Source organism: Orcinus orca, chromosome 19, assembly GCF_937001465.1.
Source record: "Orcinus orca chromosome 19, mOrcOrc1.1, whole genome shotgun sequence".
Taxonomy (NCBI): Eukaryota; Metazoa; Chordata; class Mammalia; order Artiodactyla; family Delphinidae; genus Orcinus; species Orcinus orca.
This window is the reverse complement of record NC_064577.1, coordinates 34,789,099-34,807,601: the sequence shown is the minus strand read 5'-3', so window position 1 is coordinate 34,807,601 and position 18,503 is coordinate 34,789,099. Positions and strand designations below refer to the sequence as shown.

The window sequence follows — 18,503 nt, the reverse complement described above, 5'->3', positions numbered from 1 at the left end:
GGGAAGAAAACCAAAAAGTTAAGATGGCAATTTTATGTAATATGTTTTACCATAATTTTTTTAAAATTATTTTAAAAAACTGACCTGAATGTACACATCCAATTAAGTGTGGTCCCCTTCAAATAGTTCATTTTAGGGCATTACATGTTTATTTCCATAGTGTTGACACAGAGCAAAACATCTCTGAATCTCTGCCGTAAAATTTAAGACAGGTTTGTTTGGATTTTTTTCATTGTTTTGAACATTCCTGATAACGGTAAATGTCTTTGGAGGACAATTTTTAATTTTAAAAAAGCCTTTTATAGCTCCATTTTCAGAATAATAATCTTACCAAGTTAAAAATTTTATTTTAGCCCACATGAGGTGTGACTCTACAGGAGCAATATGAATTTGTGCATGTGGTTTGTAAACTGCCTGTGAGGCAATGCTAGTAAAGGTGAGACACAAGTTTCCAAGGAGCCGCCTTCTCAGCAGGAAGGGAAAGTACACAGTGCTGACTAATACATTTTGATCGTTTTTCATACCCTCCAGTTTGCTTACCTCCATGTGAAAGAGGTTTAAGTTTTCAACGAAATGTGCCAGAAACATGGTGTCACTTGTCTGTTCCCATTGTTATTTCCAGATACTAATTTTGAGAAACCTACAGGTGCTTATCAGTGAACATCTCGGCTAAAGATGTCTATGAAAGCCAAAGGCTGTCACTGCCATTAAAAGGAATAATTTCTCAAAGTGTAGGGGTGGTTCTCTTTTTAGAGCATGAACTACAAAACTTCTTTTCAAAGAGGAGTATGATTCATTTATCAAAGTTAAACTGAGGAACATCACTTGGTTTAATACTTGAATAAAATTGATTGTTCAGTAGGAGATAAAGCTTATGGACCACTCTCTTAACTTAACTGGAACAGAAGAACTACCTTCCCCCAATTATTTCCTTTGATAATCCTGAACAAGTTATTTAATCTTTAAGGGGTGTGTGTGTGTGTGTGTGTATTGGGACAGAACTAAATAATCTCTAATGCTCCTTCCAGCTTTGGGATTCTAGGGAAGGCAGAACTGGGAAAGCAAAGAGCCTGGGCTCGGAAGTCTGACCAGCATGGGCATGAATCCAGGTCTACCATTGAATAGCCATGCAAGCACCTGTGATCCACATCTGTAAAATGGGATGCTAATATCCAACTCACAGGACCATTACAAGGATTAAATAAACAAGAAAGCGCTGGACAAATGTAATTTCTCTTTGCCTCCTTTGCATGCGGAATGTGACTGCTTGCAATCCAAGCATGCAAAACAGAAACTGAATTGTTAAAACTCTTACTTTCCAAGCAGGTTTCACAGGATGCGTCGCCAAGGCACATAGTGCTATTTTATTATGTACAGAAAAGCAAAGTGAGGACTTCCCTGGTGGCGCAGTGGTTAAGAATCCACCTGCCAATGCAGGGGACATGGGTTCGAGCCCTGATCTGGGAAGATCCCACATGCCGCGGTACAGCTAAGCCCGTGCGCCACAACTACTGAGCCTGTGCTCTAGAGCCCGTGAGCCACAACTACTGAGCCCGTGTGCCACAATTACTGAAGCCCGCGCACCTAGAGCCGGTGCTCTGCAGCAAGAGAAGCCACCGCAGTGAGAAGCCCGTGCACCACAGCCCCTGCTCGCTGCAACTAGAGAAAGCCTGCGCACAGCAAAAAAGACCCAAAGCAGCCAAAAATAAATAATAAATAAATAAATAAATTTATTGTTTAAAAGAGAGAATCAGGGCAAGCAACTTTCACAATCTGTGTAAGACACGAAGACAGAGATGGCTCAGGTAAGCATAATGAACAGTGTAACCCTGCACTTCCTAGGGACTATTCAGTCTTCCACGATACCTTTCAGGAAGCGTGGGCACAGTAATTATTAAAAGGTCCTACACCATTTCTATAAACGGTCTATGCCAGTTGGAAACACTCTTGCCAGAGAGCCAAGAGATAAGTGAAACTTGGTCGTTTTAAGAATAAATAAATAAATAAATAAATCCCACCATGACGGTTAAAACTAGAAAATATTGGAGAGTTCTGGGGAACTCCTAATCCAGCAAATAAGACCTAATGCATTTGAAGGCTTCAATCACTTAATTATATTAGCATCCAAGTTCATGGTGACTTCTCTAACCCCAGCTGACAAATTTTCTTCTGAATAAATACACAGATCAGTTAATTGGGGTATAAAAATACACAAACTAATGCTCAGAAACATCTGGATCTGACCTTAATACGGCAAATATAATCAGACCTAAATGGTGTGTGTGTGTAGCTGACATGGGACAGGGCGCAGTCTTTGGAGATTAGTTGCTTAGATTAGGTGCTTAAGCAACATTATTACAGGTTGTCATCAAATTACATTTGTTTGGCCAATCTCACTTCTCTAGGTGATTCATCCTGGGAAAGAAACAACACCCTAAAGATTGTCAGATTAATTCTAAAGAAATTAAAGGATGATGATGTTTTTTCTTTGCTTGGGAACAACAGGAATTCTAGAAGGCCGTGCTTCACCCAAACTTAAAAGAAGCAAAAAAAAAAAAGATTAAAAAAAAGTGAAGAACCACTGGATAAATCTGATCAAGAACTTACATTAGCTACTTGTTTAGGTGGATAAGTCGACTTCCACTAAAGTCTAAAAAGGAGTTTTAAGAGCTGGCCCCTTTGTCAGAGTGCTGGGAAATGAAAGAATGACTCACTTTATACTTGATGTCAAAATCTTGGTGAGCACTGGCTTTCGTGCTTCTAAATCAACAAACAGCATTGTATAATGTTGCTCAGGCCATAAGCCAGGAAGTGGCCAGTGACCCTATACTCCTTTCTCTGTCACGGGTAAAGCTAGTGGCCAAGACAGTGTGTCCTGGGCACAGGGGGGTTCCTTCTAACTCTGTGTCATCCTGGGAGACTTGCCCAGCCTAATGCGGCGTGATTTTGCCATCCTAGACAGAGACTATTGACACACAGTTTAAATAGTCATTTAGTCTATTTTATAATGAAGCCTGTGATGGAAAGTCTCAAGGACATCTGCCAGAGATGAATAAAGCAGAGGACTCAACTCCCATGTAGAATCATCTCCTCCAGAACACATATTCCAGGATTCATTCTGCCAACACATCATTTCCCACTCAATGTGCAGAGAAAGCAGAGGACTGCACCTGGAACCACAGCCAGAAAGGTCACCAGGTACTTACTGTTCCTTCCATTAATGATGGCTGGTGCCAGCCTCTGTCCCCGATTAGGGGTGGGGAGGGGGGCTGTTCCTGAAGATTGTGAAATCTGTCAATGCATGTCCGTCCCCCCCTCCACCGCCTGGTACCCTAAAGCCCTGTAGCTGTTCCAAGTTGTGATTATGTTTTTTCTGCTAAGTATCAAATTCTGACCTAAGTTGTGGTCATTCTAGTCCAAATCTGGCAGATTTTTTTTTTTCCCACACTGCTGCAGAAGAGAACAACCTCCTTTGGAAAGCTGTCTAAATTCAGGACAATCAGAGTCATCTTCTTGAGAACAGGGACCATAACTTTTCAGTGTTCGTACTCATAATTCAATTTCCGTGCTTTCTGTCAATGGCTCTCTCTCTGAACATAGATGTCTATTCTGCTGGAAAAATCCATAGATACCTCTTAAAAAAAAAAAACAAAACACAGCTTTATTGAGATGTATTTTACATACCAACTCAATGGTTTTTAATATATTTACACAGAGTTGTGCAATCATCACCATAATCTATTTTAAGATGACAAGGAAACTTCTCCAATGTTCTCTGGACTGTAAGCTCTAAGAGGGTAGGGATCATGTCTGCCTTGTTTGCTGCTCCATCCCTGGCACCAGGTCTAGCACCTGGCCTAGCATCTGGCACAGAGTAAGAGTTCAGTAAGTATTTGTGATAAACACTTTCATGCTGCCCCAGGGCCAGCCTGAACCTTCCAGATCCCTAAGTTTCCTAGATACGAGAAATAACTACTTTCCTCCAACAGAAACTTTCAATTCAGCTCATCTCCCTACGGTAGGCAGAATGATCCCTGAGGTTCCCAGTGTGCACACCCTGTATATGTACAATTCCTTCACCTTGAATGGGGGTGGGCCTAATCAGACCATTCTTTTTGAAAAAGAGTAGAGGTCAGAGACAAGTCAGAGGTTCAAAGTTGGAGCAAATGCTTTCCTGTTGGCCTTGAAGGGGCAAACGGCCACATTGTGGCGAGGGCCACATGGCAGGAAATAGCAGGTGGCCTCTAAGAGCTGGCCCCTAGCTGATGGCCAGCAAGAAAGGGGAGACTTAGTCCTACAGCCACAAGGAATTGAATTCTGCCAACAACCACGTGAACTTGGAAGAGTACTCCAAGCTCCAGAAGAACATGGAGCTGCTAAGTTTGTGAAAATTTGTTATATAACAATAGATATTGAATATACTCCTCCAGGAATCTGGAGGAAGGCAGACTGATTACATTAACTCCCAGGAGTGAATGGCCTCAAACTTCTCAGAGGTACTGCTGTGGAATTTTAAAATGAGGAGGTTTTTAATAAAAAAGAATCTCTAGTTTGCAAAATTTCAAGAGGTATAAAGCTTAAGTGAAAAACTTAAACAGTGTGAAGGAAAACATCTAGGGACAGCTTTCCTAAAAGGTTCCTATTTTTCTCAGCTCCTTCTCATCCATTCATTCAGCAAGCATTTACTGTGTGCCAGACCCAAGGTTTAAGCACTAGAGCTGCCCTATCCGATATGGCAGCCACCAGCCACATGTGACCCTTGAGCCCTGCAAAGTGGCCAATGGGAATTGAAATGTGCTAGCACAGGGAACTCTGCTCAATATTCTGTAATAACCTAAAAGAAAACAATTTGAAAAAGAAAAGATACATGTATATGTGTAACTGAATCACTTTGCTATATACCTGAAACTAACACAACATTGTTAATCAACTATGCTCCAATATAAAAAAAAATTAATAAAAAAAAAGAAATGTGCTGCAAATGGAAAATACACACTGGATTTCAAAGACTTCGTATGAAATAAAAAATAAGTTAAAAGATCTTGTTAGTATTTTCTTATGTGGATTACACGTTGAAGAGATAGTGATGGAGATGGATGACAAACAAGTAAACAAGTACAGATTAAGATAAATGCAAAAGGAGGGGAGGGATAAATTGGGAGACTGGGATTGACATATACACACTACTATGTATAAAATAGATAGCTAATAAGAACCTACTGTATAGCACAGGGAACTCTACTCAGTACTCTGTAATGACCTATATGGGGATAGAATCTTAAAAAGAGAGTATATATGTATATGTATAACTGATTCACTTTGCTGTACAGCAGAAACTAACACACCATTGGAAATCAACTATACGCCAATAAAAATTTTTTAAAAAGATAAATGCTATGAAGGAAATAAGTGCAAAGATACAGAATAATAGGGGAAAACTATTTTATATGGAGTGGTCAGGAAAGATGTCTCTGAGGAGTTAACATATCCACTTATAAACCTGCAAGACTGCTATTAACTCTCAAGTTTTAACACATGACAGCACCAGGGGCTGGGGAGCTTGAGAGGACTGACAAAGGCAGTTGGTCAGCTGCAGGGCTATCACGTTGCACCGTTCTGTTTGGGTTCCATGTAAATGGCGCCCCCTGGAGGTGTGCACCCCGAGATCCTGTTTGTATGAATTGCTTCTAAGTTTTCATAAGATACTTTTTTCAAACTTTACATTTTCCAGATACAATTTGTTTTCCAGTTTTAATAGTTATTAACACACTTCAACTTCATCTGCCATGTAGCCTACAAAAAATCTCTACTTGGGAATACAACAAAATTCCTGATTTCAAGCATGAGACACAGAGGGCAGGCAGCTGGCAGTCTGCAATCTGAAATTCTTTTTTCCGTCTCCCAGCGATTTGCTAAATTTTGTCTCCCAGCGATTTGCTAAAGATTTGTAAAACCTTCCTGACTTCTTGCTACAAATCAGCTGGTTTCTGTATTTGTCTTCTTCTCTGAACAGAGGCAGACACGTTTGCTAGTTTTCAAAAAAGTTTTCAGAGTTACTTGACCATACAGACCTCCAGCTGACAGAAAGCAGGCCAGAATCCACAGAGGCCAGCCAGGGCACCTGCGCCCTCACTCAGGCGGCCAAAGCAATGAACCTCGACGTACTTTTCCAGTAATCGCTGCCCCTGAAAAACACACTTACTGCCTGTCACTGTGCACACACTTTTATATTTAAAAAAACAAAACAAAACATCTTTGTGAACCCTCTGCCCTACACACACACACACACACACACACACACACACACACACACACTCACACACACACACACACACACTTCCCTGATTGACACTGGGGCAAGGAAGAGATCTTAAAGAGGTTAAGTGTTGAAAATAGATTTTTTTTTTTTAAAAACTACCTATAAAAAATAGTATTCTCCATTCACCAAAATGAGAGCCTTTCTGAAAGGAAGATGCCTCACTTTCCCTGAATATCAGTTATAGTCAATCAGATACAGTGTTTTGAAGTTGATTTTTAAGGGCCTTGGGAATTCACCCCCTGCCTTTGTAATGAAAAGCAAAAGTTAATTACTACCCACTTTTAACTAGGGTTTTGTTAACAATAGTGTTTTTGTTTTTTTTTTCTCCCAAGGCCTAGAATCTGTTTCATGTGACAGGCATTCACACCCAAATCACAGGGAAAATGCAGTGTCCTTTCTCCACAAAGTCACTTTCACTGACCAGCCAGGAAGACAGCATCTGCTCCTCGTTGTCTGTTCTATTAGTGGTGAAAGGTTTGCACTGATCCATTAACCCGCCCCCCACTTCCCGGGTGCCCCTCACAACCAAGAAGGGAGCTTTGGGAGACAGCTGGGCAGCAATGAGCAACACTGTTCCCTGATGACTGTGAAACAGGCCAGAGAAGCTAACGGGATCACCCAGAGATCACTCACAACCCCAGCCTTTGTCCCTCCCAACTAAGCTAACAATTGGGAAAAACAAAAGTCAAAATAGTGCTCATTCTTAAAAAAAAAAAAATTCCAAAATTATGTTTATGAGGAACCCTGGAGAAGGTCTATGAGATTAATCCAAGGAGTCTTTTCTCCTTTACATTCAAGGATATCACTTTGTACAGAAAACAAAGTGTTGATGAAAATATCAAATTTAAAACCTCTTTCCTGGCCTTCCCTGGTGGTACAGTGGTTAAGAATCCGCCTGCCAATGCAGGGGACACACAGGTTGGAGCCCTAGTCCGGGAATATCCCACATGCCTCAGAGCAACTAGCCTGTGCATCACAACTACTGAGCCTGCGCTCTAGAGCCCGTGAGCCACAACTACTGAGCCCACACGTCACAACTACTGAAGCCCACGCACCTAGAGCCCATGCTCTGCAACAAGAGAAGCCACCGCAATGAAAAGCCCGCGCACCGCAACGAAGAGTAGGCCCCGCTTGCCGCAACTAGAGAAAGCCTGCGCGCAGCAGCAAAGACCCAACGCAACCAAAAAATAAATAAATTTATATATGAAAAAAATCCTCTTTCCTTAAAGAATTTCTGTCCCAATAGGTTTGCAGATGCATTTCATGAAAATGCTTTACAACGGAGCAAAAAGGAACACTGTTGGGCATTTTGGCATCTTCATTTATGTCATTCCAGAGACGGCATCACCCCTATCCCAAATCTGTTCTCAGAAATGTGCGCAAGAAAATTCTCTGGGGACTCAGGGGAGCCTGGATAAAGTGCGCTGGCTCCCTGCCAGGACAAAGAATAAAATAATATTCTGTTAAAAAGTTGGGTTTTTTTTTTTTTTCTTTTCTCTCTCTTTCTTCTTTTCTTGGAGGGGAGTGTTTCTGTTTTCCATCGTGCGTCAAATCCCTGAAGATCGGGCTTCCCTGGTGGCACAGCAGTTGAGAGTCCACTTGCCGATGCAGGGGACATGGGTTCGTGCCCCAGTCCGGGAAGATCCCACGTGCCGCAGAGCGGCTGGGCCCGTGAGCCATGGCCGCTGAGCCTGCGTGTCCGGAGCCTGTGCTCCACAACAGAAGAGGCCACAACAGTGAGAGGCCCGCATACTGCAAAAAAAAAAATCCCTGAAGATCACAAGTAAATCCCTGACATTAATGTTGATGCAGTCAGAAAAGGAAGTATTAAACACCAAAGCAAGCAATGAAGTTGAAAAGATTCCCACCTTAGATCATACTGGGCTGTGCTCAGCTCTTGGAAGATGCTTATCTTACCGATAAGGACCTGCCAGGGAGGAGTGATCAGACTGTGCTCCACGGAGCCCTGAAGATGCAGTTTGGGACCAGGATGCGGGGACCAGTGGCAGCACCAAGGAGTGGCTTAGGAGGGAAGGGCCTTGAACTCCACCATAATCTGCATTGAGCCACACATCCAAAAGCTACCCCCCCCCCAAAAAATACAATCTAAGGAAAACCAGTGGACTTGTTATACAAAAGCAGCTTCAAAGAGAGGCCCCTGGCCACCTTTAGGGGCAGCTGACAACCCCTAAAATTCCCCTAAGAAGACAAGGTCAGAGTCTCCAACCCACCTTCCAACTAGAGACTGATTTAGTCTCCTGCTTTGCACATTCGGCTTAGGGATATTTCCTTCCAACAAGGAATCCCAGCAAAAGAGCTTTGCTCTGGGTTCTGGCCTAGACCTTGCCCTTGGCTATGAGATGGGCAACTAACTGCACCTTCTATAGCTCTAGTCTTCTCCTCCACAAAATGAAATGCTTCAACTCTAGACCATCTCTAATGGTCCTTCCAAGTCCAAAATTCTAGAATCTATATCACCAAATGTTTCAAATGAAGACAATGACAACTGTCTCTTCATAGGCAACTATTGGCCCCCAGGGACCTTTGTTGTTTAGAACTTTCCAATGGGCTTATATTTAGTTCAGAGACAACAACATTGAAAATAAATGAGGAGACTATTCCAATGAAGTGGGGTTTTTTTAAATTAAAATAAATCCATGGGGGCTTCCCTGGTGGCACAGTGGTTGAGAGTCCGCCTGCCGATGCAGGGGACATGGGTTCGTGCCCCGGTCCGGGAGGATCCCACATGCTGTGGAGCGGCTGGGCCCGTGAGCCGTGGCCGCTGAGCCTGTGCATCTGGAGCCTGTGCTCCGCAACGGGAAAGGCCACAGCAGTGAGAGGCCCGCGTACCGCAAAAAATAATAATAATAAAAAAAATAAATCCATGGGATGTTACTTATAATTCTTTACTCTGATATGAATGTCTGAAAAACAAAACACCAACACTGATCTAGACTGTAGTTCAGCTTTACTTGCTTTATCTCCCAGAGCTGTTCTTCTTTCCTGGAACTAAGGAGTATTTTATGAGTTAAAGTAAGGCGAGAGAAATAGTAGCAACTAGCACACTCTATACCAATTCAAAAGGTCTTTGATTTTTCATTTAGTTGGTAGTGCTGACTTTTTCTGTTTTCAAGAATTTTTTTTTTTTTCTAGATTAAACATGAGTAACGGGCAAGCAGAGTAAGGAGAAACAAATACTAATGGTTTTACCATGGTTCTGGCTTGGCTATTAACTAGTTGTGTGGCCTGGCGCACATTACTTAACCTTTCTGAATCTCTGTTCACTCATCTGCAAAATGTGGATAACACACCAGTCTCCCTTACACTCCCCTCCAAGAAGAGTTAAACTAGATAAGACCAGGGAAAAAGAATGGGCATACAGTGTTGGTCCTTTTGATGACTCTCCAAAACAAGGGCATTTGTCTCGTTTTTAAAAGTATGGACATTGCTACTAATTAACTGTGGTTGTCAGAACAGGGACAAATCCTAGAAGTTTCATGTAGGCTGAATCAGGCCCAAAGCAAATCAAGAGTTGTAGCGAAAGTGAGGTTTCTAAAAGTCTACTAAAGTGGATGGTAGTTGTCTTCTTTGAAGATAATGCCTTCCCAGTTTTCAGAGTTAAGGTTGGGAGGACACAGTGCTAAGGTGGATGGTGGATTGTGGGGTTCACTACCAGTCAGACCCTAGGGGTCTAACCTCTGGCAAGCTGGGCCTCGCATCCTCATCCATCATCTGACTTGGTTAATCTGAATCCTTCCGCTTTGAAACCCTGCTCAATCTAAACTGCCCCTCTGCTTCACTAACAAAGAAGAAAACTACTTCGGAATATGACCTTACAGACACTGAATCATGCTTTGGTCCAAATGAATTACACATTAATTAAGTTATAATTATACATTATATTACAGGTCGAGTCTCATTTCATTTGCCAATCAAGAAAGGAAGGGTCTCCACCGATACCACTCAAATATGATTACTTCTCCCCAAAGTTGTAGTTATTTCAGTACAAAAATAAATGTGGAGAAAGAGCAGTGTCTGAGGGTTCAAGAAAGCCTGAGAAGGGAAAAAAACAGAATAAAGAGATTTTGTAGGTAGTACAGAAGATTCTAGAGCTGGTTACTTTCTTGACTATCACCTGCAATGGGGGGCATTTCATGCAGTACCAGCATTGCCCCTAGATCCCAAACTCCTCTCAATAAATAAAGGCATTAGGAGGAGATGGAGTGGAAGCAGACACACCTCCAAGCTGAACTACTCCAGCTCATCTGCTCAGGGGTGAGAAGATCTCGATAACCTTTTCTAGAAAAACTCCGGTTAACCAGTTTCATTCATTTGCCTCTCCCATCGTCCACATAGCATTGTGTGCTGCTTTTCCACGTGATTTACACGGTCTGCCTACCCACATGGCATCCCTCCTTCAAGAACTTGCTCAAATGTTATCTCCTCCAAAGCCAACGAACTGCACCGCTCGGTTGATCATTGGGGTGGGGGCTGATCTCTTTGGCAGCCAGCGTCCCTAGAATACATTTTGTAAACTCGGAGCTATACTTTGATCTTGCCTTGGATTGTACTTGGCTCTTCCTTAACACTTGCTCCAGACAACAAATGTAGACAAGTCCCCACCTTTTTCTCTCCCAAAGCACCTCGCCCCTTCCCCAAGTAGTGGCTCAGTAACATGTCTGACAGATTAAGCGCACTGTATTTAAACATAAACACGGTTTGGGTCGCCGGTGTCATGTGTGTTGCCACACCAAACCACACTGGTAAGTTTCAAATTGCCTTGATTGGCTTCAAGCTCCCACGATGTCCCTGGACATGCGCTAAGCAATTGTGAAATCACCAAAGATAAGGAGGCAGAGCGGGAATAAAGGAAAGCCGGGGCCTGAATAATCCTCACTGAGTCATCGTTTCCTGAAAGATCGAGCTTGAGGCTTGGGGTGGGGGAAGGGGGTGGGGAGGGAGGGGTTCGGGAGAAAGGAACCTGAGCAGCGCGCGGAGGACGAGCCCAGGACAAGCACCCTCCCCTCGCCCTGAAGCTGCGGGACCCGGGAACCCGGACCGGGCCCGCACCCACGTGCTGGAGCGCCCCCCTGTGGCCGCTCCGCAGCCCCCGCCGTTCCCCGCTCGCCCGCAGAGAGCTCTCCCCGCGGCCCAAGAAACAAGACAAGCAGAAAGTTTCCGACCCAGGCGGTTAGAGAAAGGTCGAAGCCAGGTCCGGGGGCCTCGAAGCGCGGGCGTGGCGGGAGAGGCGCCCAGTTTGGCGGCGATAGCAAGGGGTCCGAGCCCAAACGGACCCCCCGACGGTTCCGAGGTGCCCCGAGGCGGGGCCCGGGCCCTCCAAATCCCGAGGGCGAAGGGCTTCTCCCTTACCCCAACCTTCCAGCGAAGGGCGGGAGGGGAACCTGGGCCCACGCCAGGTCGGATTGCCCCCCCAGCTACCAGGGCATGCTTGGGGCTCTTGGGTTTGCTTTATTCATTTTCTTAATTGGAAGGAGGGGGCGACCAAATCCCTTTGGCGCATTCTGATCCCCAGCAATCTGGATTCTGGTAGCCCCCCCCAAAACCCACCTGCAGTCCACCGCCCCACCCAACGCCGCCCTCCTTGCTGGGGTGACAAGTGGAAGCAGTAATTCCACTTCCTCCTCCCCCTCCAGCCTCCCGGTTTGGAAGGCAGTTTTCCACCAGGGTTTCCCCGCCGCCCGCAGTGGACCCGCCGGCCGGGAGGCGCGGCGCCCCGGAGCCGGGGACGGGGAGTGGGCGAGGCCGGGCCCGGCGCGGCGCTTACCTCGGCTACGGTGAGCGGCATGCAGATCCGGTACTCCTTCAGCAGCATGGTCCTGCCGGCCGCGGACCCCCGAGGCGGGAAGAGGGGGGCTCCCCCAGACCAACAAGGCTGCCGCCCAGGCTCAGGGCAAAGCGCCCGGAGCCCCGTGCTCGGACCCGGGCGGCGAATTAGCCCCGGCGGTGCGCTCAGGTCCTGGCTTCCTCCTCTCCGCCCGAGAGCATGTCAAGGCTTGGGTCCTGGTGTTCGCGGCTCCCCCGCCTCCTTCCTCGCCGAGGTCGATCCGCCTGGAACGCGGTGTTGCAAAGTCAGCCAGGGAGGGAGGGAGACCCACTGGAAACCGCTCTGATCGGCAGCCCGGGGCAGTAGTAGCGGGCGCCAGATCAGGACATGCCCGGCAGCGGGCGAGGGAGGAAAAATAAGAGAGATTTCCAAAAATTAAAACGAATGCACAAAAGTCACCCGCTCGATCCGCCTCTGAAACCAGATCTGAACCTGGCGACCCCCCTTTTCCGGCCGGTCTGCCCAAGGCTAATGTCACCAGGCACACATTGCTGACGGAGCCAGAGATGCTGACTTTCCAGACAAAGGCTCGATCGGCTGTGCTCCTTGGGCGGTAAACAAGATTTCCTGCTCTTTTTAGGGCCGGTCCCCGAGGCGCTTCAGGGCTCGCTGGGGGAGAAAAGGGAAGCCGCCTCCGCCGCTCAGCTCTGCCGGGCTGGGGCTCCGGGTTCCTCCGACCTCGGCTCGCGGCTGCGAGGGGCGGGCGGGAGGAAGCTGGCGCCTTCCGTGCGCGTCCCCTCCCCCGAGTCCGGATCCCCGAGCGCCGTGCGTGCCCGAGAGTTTGCAGCCACCTCGCCGGGGCTGGAGAGTCAGCGCCGAGCTGCAGTGTGCCTCGGGCCGGGGAGGTGGGTGCGGGAGGAGCGAGCGCGAGCGAAGCTGACATCAGCAGCCGCCTCGGCGGGGAGGGTAGCCCCATCCGGCCAATGGGGAAATGGCAAAGAATGTGGAGGATTTAAACAAAACAGCATGTCTCTCCCCGGCTGCTGCCAGACGGCAGGGCTGCCGCGGAGAGCCGAGGCCGGCCGGCGATGGGGAGGATCGGAAAAGGGGGCTCCCTTCGGCTCCTTTACCCTTTGAATCTGTTCTCAAATGTACCCCGGGTGCCACAGTGCTCTGTCCAGCCACTCTGGGTAGTTTCTGGGTCCAAGGTACAGAAGTGCCCCTTGACCTTTAGAGAAGGTTTTTACAAATGCCCACCGAGAGCGTTTTCACTTTGGTCCAGTAAGCAAGTCCAGCGCTGGAGAGGCGATGGGATTTGGGAGCAGGAGAGCAAACCCTTGCCTGGTTTCCTAACTGGTTTCAGAGCAGGAATCCAGAAACTGGAAAGTCCAACAATGTGAATGAAAATGAAATCCAAACAGAAAGACACACAAACCAGGGGGAACATGAACCAGCCATAGCCTTTTACCTCTCCTGGCCCTGCTCTGCAGTCTGACTGCAGGCTTCGCAGAGCAGCAAGAATAGGTTTTCCTGTCAGCATTCCCAAGTTCAAAAAGTCACAGTGAAATGTCAGTGAAAATGCCTGGAGTGTTGGTATTTCATCCATATTAAACAGATCCCTCATTTTAACCACAAGAGGCACATTCTTCAGTTACTCAGGAAGCTGCATGTAACTGCTGAAGTCTGTTTTTCATTTGTCTGGTGTTTTTAAGCTTGTTTTTCTGAAAAGTTGCTGGATGAAAAATGCATCAGTTGCCTCTCTGCAGAATAACCTGCAAGCATCATCTTTCCTCAGAAAAAAATATTCGTGCTCTAAGATCCTGCAGCTCCTCACAGGGCTTTGGATGGCGATACTGATGGCCTCAATCTTATAGTATTTAAAATTGTGAGTAATAAACCAATATAACTATGGTGGGCTGTGGCTAAAATCATCCAGATGGCTGGAGAGAAATTTCAACTGTGTGAATATAATACAAAGGCTGATAGAAAAATGACACCCTCTATCCAGCTTATATTCTAGGGAAAAAACTATTTTCTAGATAAATGCTTCCCAGAGTTGGCTCAGAAAGATTCACAGCAACTAATTGAAGCTAAACCAAATTCCTCGAGGTGGAAAATCTAAATCTGACACTGTACTGCTGAATAATAACACATGAAAGCCTGTGATACGCAGAGGATGCTCAAGCTGTTTTTCTTTTTCCTGCTTCTCACTAAAACACGGCGTAGTGGCTTCACTTCTGGCACTTAAAACTCTTCCCAGAGGCAGCTAGGGGATGTATTGGCTAGCCACACATGCATATGCACACACGACATCAGGGTAGGTGGACAAATTCCTGGCTTTCCTAGATGTTTCCTGACATTGATTCTGTATAATGAAGTATTTTACTGATGAATATTACGGTTGAGGAACTACTTCTCCAAATCTCGCAAACTGCAAATTACCACATATATGCTTCTGTCCTTTCCCCTCTGCTAAGCTGACTTCTTTCCTGAACTTTTCCTTTTCAGTCAGTCCGCACGCCTGGTCACATGACCCTTGTTCAGGCACAGCTCTAATCCTTCTGCCTTCAACACCTCTTAGTGATTCTCTGTGGTCTAACTGAGCAAGTTAAAATTCCCTGGCAGGAGGATCGAGGCTCTCAATCTACCTTTCCCACAGAGCCCCATCACCCTTCCCCGGCCCTGCTCCAGCCAAATGAAAAAACTCTGTTGTCCAGAGAAGGGCTCCACTTACTTCGATCCTTCTGCTCTTGCCACTGCCTTCACGGAGAATCCTCTCCCACTCCCTCCCTCAGGACACAATTAAGCAGCAGGGCACTGACAATCTGTGTTGTTGGAAAGTGATTCTGATGGTAGTGTGTTGGATGGGTTGGGACAGAAGGATACCAGAGGCCAGAGGTTTATATGACTGTAATTCTAAAGGAGACAAACGGGGAGGGTCTGAATTAGACAGCGAATGAAGAAAAGACAATGAATTTAAAAGATATGGATAGGACTTGGGAACCGATGGGTTTTCTCCACAACAGTGCTTGGGAGAGGGGAGGGCAAAGGGAGAGCGTATTCATTCATAACTCATTCACACAAGGGAGGAGGGCGCCATCTACTGGTCAGACACCTTGCTTTAAAATGTTTTAAGTCACCTCGTCAGCAAGAGTCTGGCGAGAACTGTATCTTTGTTTTCTTTTCAACCGACGGAGTTCACAATATCCGTTTCCAAAGAGCCTTGAAGGTGTTGCTATCATCACTATGGATGGTAGCGATGTTCCATTAACAACGTACACTCTACAGTTACGGATCATCACATATTAAAAAGTGTGGATGGGGAGCAGAGGGCAAAGAGAAGAACCAAGAGTAAAGTTAGCAGTGAGGAATGATGCAACCAAAAGGAAGAGAGTATTAGCCTACTCATGTCTATGACAGCATATATTCTCAGATGGGTGACACCCTCTGAAGGCAGGGGGTCTCAGAACGCGAGATGGGGGAGGTGTGCATCTCAATCAATCATCTGGGGAGCTGTTCAACCCATTGTCTTCACCCGAATTCTGTTGATTCACCCCCTCCCCCACATTGAAACCTCTTCCCAGTTGGTGCGGGAAAAAAAAAACTGTAGGGTTCTAGTTCTAGTTCTAGTTCTGTAACTAGGATCTGAAAGAAGAGTGTATCAACAGACTTTGTGACTCTTCCTATTTTATTCCAAGAATATCCCCTGGTACTTGTAAAGTAAGCTATTGTGGTTCTTTCCATCTTCCTATTTCCTCCTCACTAAAGTCTTTGGGTTAATCAAGGCCCAATAAGAATCCTATCTCTTACGTGGAGCCATTCTAGATAACTCTTTACCTTTCTAGACAACCCAGAACACTGATCTGGACTATTCATTTTGGTTCTGGTTTGTATGCCAGTGTGGCCTTTATATATATAATGTCATATCCTTTACTTGAAGTGTTTCACTTGTTCTCCAATTCCCCAACATGATGGTAACCTTCCTGAGGAGATGGGCCATGTCCTATTGTGTCATCTGTAAAGTGTAGCCTGGTTTGAGGGATATTGTAGGTACCCAATCAAGGTCTATTAGATGTATGCATATGAGTTCAGGATTCTCGACCTTGGCACTATTGACATTTGATAACAGATAATTCTTTGCTGGGGGAATCACCGTAGGATTCAGCAGCATCCCTGGTCTCTACACACTGAGTATCAGTAGCAATCCCACCCACACACCCGCGTACATTGCCAAATATGGTGATGGGTGTGGAGGGGGGGAACTGCTGCAGTGGAGAATCACTGCATTATGTAACATTCATTAATCTTATCTAAATGTGTAGCTACTCCAAAGAAGCTTTTGAAGAGACTGAACTTCAACTTGTTTTAGAGCTAAGGAGAGAAGGAACAGAACAAAACTGTTATATCACAGTTCTATAAAGATGTCCCCTTCTCATTCCCATGCTCTGCTTTCTATTAGCCAAGTAGCCCTTGATAAAGGACTTAACTTTAACCTTGATCATTTGGTTACGGTAATGTCTACCAAGTTTTTCTATTGTAAAGTGACTAGTTTTCCCTTTCCATACTCTATTCTTTGGAAGGCAGTCTTGAAGTGCAGCCTACACTCAAGGGAGCAGAGCTAAGCCCCACCCCCTCAAGGGGAGGGTATCTACACACACAATATGGTATCCTGTGAGATGTGTCCTTTCTCCCTCATTTGTGTGTTCATTCAATTATTTACTTATATCAGTGTGGACTCAGGCATATTTCTTCTCTACTTTGAGTTATAATTCAATACGACGTTATTTTTGTTGTTCACACTGGTCCAGCTTTGGCCATTGGTAGCTCTTCCAGGTCGGTTCCTGCGTCCTTTTGACATGCCCCTCCCCCTCCTTAAGGGCGATTTTTCAAAACCAAAGTTATACTTTGCAATTAATTTTTGTTTTATTAAACATTATTTAATTCCAGAGAAGGCTATGTCTATATATTCCTGTGTGTGTGTTGTGTGTGTGTGTGTGTGTGTGTGTGGTGTGTGTTTTAAACACTTGTATGTCTAACCTTGTTAGGTCCTATGCAAATGTTAAATTCATTCTTAATAAAACTACACAAAGCAAGTCCCAAAGCAATTCTTATGTGTAGACCCATTTATCAGTCCTCTATTAAATACGGAGAATGCCTTTGATGTGGAATTGCTTACAGCTGTGCAGTAAATGCTCATAAAATAAAGATTAATTGACAATGATGTGGTACAAATTGCTTCACATGGGAAAAAACCCTGGAGGATCCGTGGCCAAACGTATGGTTTTGTCTTCTTTTTTTTAATAAATAAGCTAGTAATAAATTTTATGAAGGTTTCACTTTTTATTGCATTACCTGTTTTTACAGAAGTTGGCAAACATTGGAATATTTTGAGATGAATTATGAGAGGATCTGTAACCTATACTCACTGGAGAGAAATTTTAGTGATGAAAGAAGACGTTGTCCTTGACCCTGAGTATCCTTTAAGAGGAAGTAACTGTGCAACCATAACTTACGGTAACTCTTTAATGCCAAATTATATTTGACCTAGTATCATCAAATGATGTCAACACAGATCCAGAAATAGTATTTCTTAGCTATGTAGTGCCATAGAGACGTCATGGAATTTGACTTTTTGTGGAACATTTTAAATGTCCCCAGAGAGAAGAAGGAATTATGTTTGCTATTAAGAGTATGTAACCATTTATATCAAAACCCCAGTTTAGAAATTGCGTAGGTGACTACAGTGCAGCTGAATAATGGCCCCCAAAGACATCAGGCCCTAAGCCCTGGAAACTGAAAATGTTACCGTATTGGAAAAAGGGTCTTGGCAGATGTGGTTAAGTTAAAGACTTTGAGATGAGACTACCGTGGATTATCTGGGTGTCCCTAAATATAGTCACAAGTATCTGTGTAAGAGAAAGGCAGGTGGACATCTGACACACACACACACACAGAAGAGGAGAAGGCATTGTGACCATGAAAGCAGAGACTGGAGTGATGAGATCCCCACAAGCCAAGGGATGCCCACAGCCACCAGAAGCTGGAAGAGGCAAGGAACAGACTGTCCCCTAGAGCCTCCAGAGAGAACATGGCCCTGCCACACCTTGATTTCAGCCCACTGACACTGACTTCAGACTTCTGGATTCCAGACTGTGAGAGCATCAATTGCTTTTGTTTCAAGCCACCAAATTCATGGTTATTTGTTACAGTAGCAAGAGTAAATGGATACAATGACTTAGGTATGCCTTTACTCACCTGACATTTACCCAAAAGATAAAATATTTTTCTTTACAAAATGATTCATAACAGACTTGAAAATATCAAGTTCTCCCATTGCCTTTAAAATAAGCAATTTATAAAAACAAATATTTTGGAAATTCCCTGGTGGTCCAGTGGTTA

The 18,503-nt window shown here is 45.1% G+C and overlaps 2 protein-coding genes across 3 annotated transcripts in view; one reads left to right on the top strand and one right to left on the bottom strand.

Moving 5' to 3' along the window:
- The window catches only part of PITPNC1 (phosphatidylinositol transfer protein cytoplasmic 1), a 263,252-nt gene extending 251,007 nt beyond the window's left edge, over window positions 1-12,245 (bottom strand). For both annotated transcript variants that reach the window (XM_049701886.1, XM_049701884.1), the window contains exon 1: window positions 12,105-12,245. The gene's annotated coding sequence lies outside the window, so the exon portion shown is untranslated. The remainder of the gene's footprint in view (window positions 1-12,104) is intronic.
- Window positions 1,797-12,450, top strand: LOC125962182 (translation initiation factor IF-2-like). The gene is made up of 3 exons (XM_049702515.1): window positions 1,797-1,805; window positions 11,238-11,531; window positions 11,974-12,450. Exons 1-3 carry the CDS (start codon window positions 1,797-1,799, stop codon window positions 12,448-12,450), a joined length of 780 nt encoding a protein of 259 aa, XP_049558472.1.
- Window positions 12,451-18,503: the final 6,053 nt, after the last annotated feature.

Bases quoted from the DNA above. Each gene is read 5' to 3' on its own strand.
- LOC125962182 (XM_049702515.1), top strand. The intron at 11,532-11,973 runs GTCCGGGGGCCT...CTCCCCCTCCAG, and splicing joins TAGAGAAAGGTCGAAGCCAG to CCTCCCGGTTTGGAAGGCAG.